Genomic DNA, 2,509 nt, shown 5'->3' with positions numbered 1-2,509 from the left:
TATATATATTTGTATATATATATGTATATGTGTGTATATATATACGTATATATATGTGTATATATATATGTGTGTATATATATACGTATATATGTGTGTATATATATACATATATATGTGTGTATATATATACATATATATGTGTGTGTATATATATACATACATACATACACACACACACACATACACACACACACAACGCCAGGAGTGGTGGCTCAGGCCTGCAATCTGAGCACTTTAATAGGCTGGATGAGGAGGATTGCTTGAGCCCAGGAGTTTGAGGCTGCAGTGAGCTATGATCATGCCATTGCACTCTAGTGACAGAGTGAGACCCTATCTTAAACAACAACAACAACAAAAGCAGAGCAGGTGGGACCTCTCGGGAACACCCCTTCCTGTAGGTAATCCCTGGGACTCCATCAGTTTCTCTTTCCCTACAGCTGCTCACCTGGCTCACTGGCCCTGCCCTGCTCTGGGCTTTCCCAGCCTGGGGCTCCCCTGGTGGCCGGTGTCTTACCTGAGGTTGTGTTTTCACTTTTCCCACATCAGCTGGGACTGCCCTTCTGTCAGGGATAAAAGCCGCCCCATGGAGCTCAGGCAGGAGTTATATCTCAAACAGAGCTCAAAACTGACAGAAAGAGTCGAGGCCAGGACACAGTCTGAGATCCAGAAGAGCGGACGGAAAAGAACAGAGACTCCAAACAAGACCCAAACGGACCCCGGGTGACAGCCTCAGAGTGTTTCTTCTGCTGACAAAGACCAGAGATCAGGAATGAAACTAGGTGAGTCCCACATCTCTGTCCGTGCTCAGCTCCTGCAGCCCCTGCCCTCAGGGGGCAGCCTCTCCATCCCCTCAGCTCCCTTTCTCTCTGTGACACAGACATGACCGGGGGCTGCATGCCAGTGCTGGTGCTGATGGCCGCAGTGCTGACCGTGACTGGAGCAGTTCCTGTCGCCAGGCTCCGCGGGGCTCTCCCGGATGCAAGGGGCTGCCACATAGCCCATTTCAAGTCCCTGTCTCCACAGGAGCTGCAGGCCTTTAAGAGGGCCAAAGATGCCTTAGTGAGTCTCCCCCTGCCCTCTTGCCATGGGCTAGCCTCTACCCCCACTCCAAGGGTCACCATGCTTTCCTACTCCCAGCTTCCTTCACTGGGCTAGCCTCCACCCTCCCTGCAGTGGGCTATCTCATGCTCCTACTGCAGGGACTGACTCATGTTTTCCTGTAGAAGAGGGTCCTCTACCATCCCCCTAGCAGTTAACCTCCCCTATCCTGTTGTCAGCCATCCTCCAAGCCCACCAGAGTGGTCTAACCTCCAACCCTCCTGCTGGGGCTAACCTGTGCCCTTCCTGTCTAGGAAGAGTCTCTTCTGCTGAAGGACTGCAGGTGCCCCTCCCGCCTCTTCCCCAGGACCTGGGACCTGAGGCAGCTGCAGGTGAGAGGGGGAGTCAGGCCCACGCCTGCCCTCCCGACCCCGTTCACCTGGCTCTGTAGTGGCCCCTTCACCTTCTCCTTCTCCCTGGTCTCTCTCGCTCCTCTCCCCACACCTGCCCCCCTTCCCTCTGCTCCCACCTGACTACACTGGCTGTGCTCTCTCCCCTGTGCCTGTCACCTTCACTTGTTCCTCTCTATCCTCCTCCCCTACCTGTTCCCTTCACCTGCCCCCTCACCTGTTCTTTCTCACCTCTCCCCAGGTGAGGGAGCGCCCCGTGGCTTTGGAGGCTGAGCTGGCCCTGACGCTGAAGGTTCTGGAGGCTGCCGCAGATGCTGACTCGGCCCTGGTGGATGTCTTGGACCAGCCCCTTCACACCCTGCACCACATCCTCTCCCAGCTCCGGGCCTGTGTGAGTCCTCGGGGTCCAGGCACCCAGGTCTGTGGGCTCTGAGCAGCGTCCTTCCCCTGTGGTGGCCCAGGCCCCGCCTCACACACGGCTCTCCTCTGCCCACAGATCCAGCCTCAGCCGACGGCAGGGCCCAGGCCCCGGGGCCGCCTCCACCACTGGCTGCACCGGCTCCAGGAGGCCCCAGAAAAGGTGAGTGACCCGGGAAGAGAGGGACTGGGGTCTGGGGAGCCACTAGGAGCCCAGACCCTGGACAGCCCCTGACCCATCCCCTCCTCCCTACAGGAGTCCCCTGGCTGCCTCGAGGCCTCTGTCACCTTCAACCTCTTCCGCCTCCTCACGCGGGACCTGAAATGTGTGGCCAGCGGGGACCTGTGTGTTTGACTCTCCCACCAGTCATGCAAGCTGAGATTTTATTTATCAATTAACCACTTGTCTTAATTTATTGCCACCCAATCGCTATTTATGTATTTGTGTGTGTAAACCCAACTCACCTCCAGGAAAATGTTTATTTTTCTACATTTTATAACCTTTGTTGAAGTAAACAATGAGGAAAAGACACCCATGACGTGGGACAGTGTGTGTGTGTATTGGTGTGTATTTCCTTTGCGTTGCTGCCATAAGAAATTACCCTAAAAGTAGCGTCTAGAACAGCAGGTTCGTTGAGGCT

The 2,509-nt window shown here is 55.0% G+C and overlaps 1 protein-coding gene across 1 annotated transcript; it reads left to right on the top strand.

The window, feature by feature from the left end:
- Window positions 1-717: 717 nt before the first annotated feature.
- On the top strand, window positions 718-2,302 carry IFNL3 (interferon lambda 3). The gene is made up of 6 exons (XM_017887367.1): window positions 718-782; window positions 881-1,062; window positions 1,356-1,433; window positions 1,693-1,842; window positions 1,948-2,031; window positions 2,125-2,302. Exons 1-6 carry the CDS (start codon window positions 773-775, stop codon window positions 2,221-2,223), a joined length of 603 nt encoding a protein of 200 aa, XP_017742856.1. The 5' UTR covers window positions 718-772; the 3' UTR covers window positions 2,224-2,302.
- Window positions 2,303-2,509: the final 207 nt, after the last annotated feature.

This window comes from Rhinopithecus bieti, unplaced genomic scaffold, assembly GCF_001698545.2.
Source record: "Rhinopithecus bieti isolate Rb0 unplaced genomic scaffold, ASM169854v2 scaffold_15776, whole genome shotgun sequence".
NCBI lineage: Eukaryota > Metazoa > Chordata > Mammalia > Primates > Cercopithecidae > Rhinopithecus > Rhinopithecus bieti.
The sequence above is the reverse complement of the archived record's forward strand: the minus strand, read 5'-3'. Positions and strand labels throughout refer to the sequence as shown.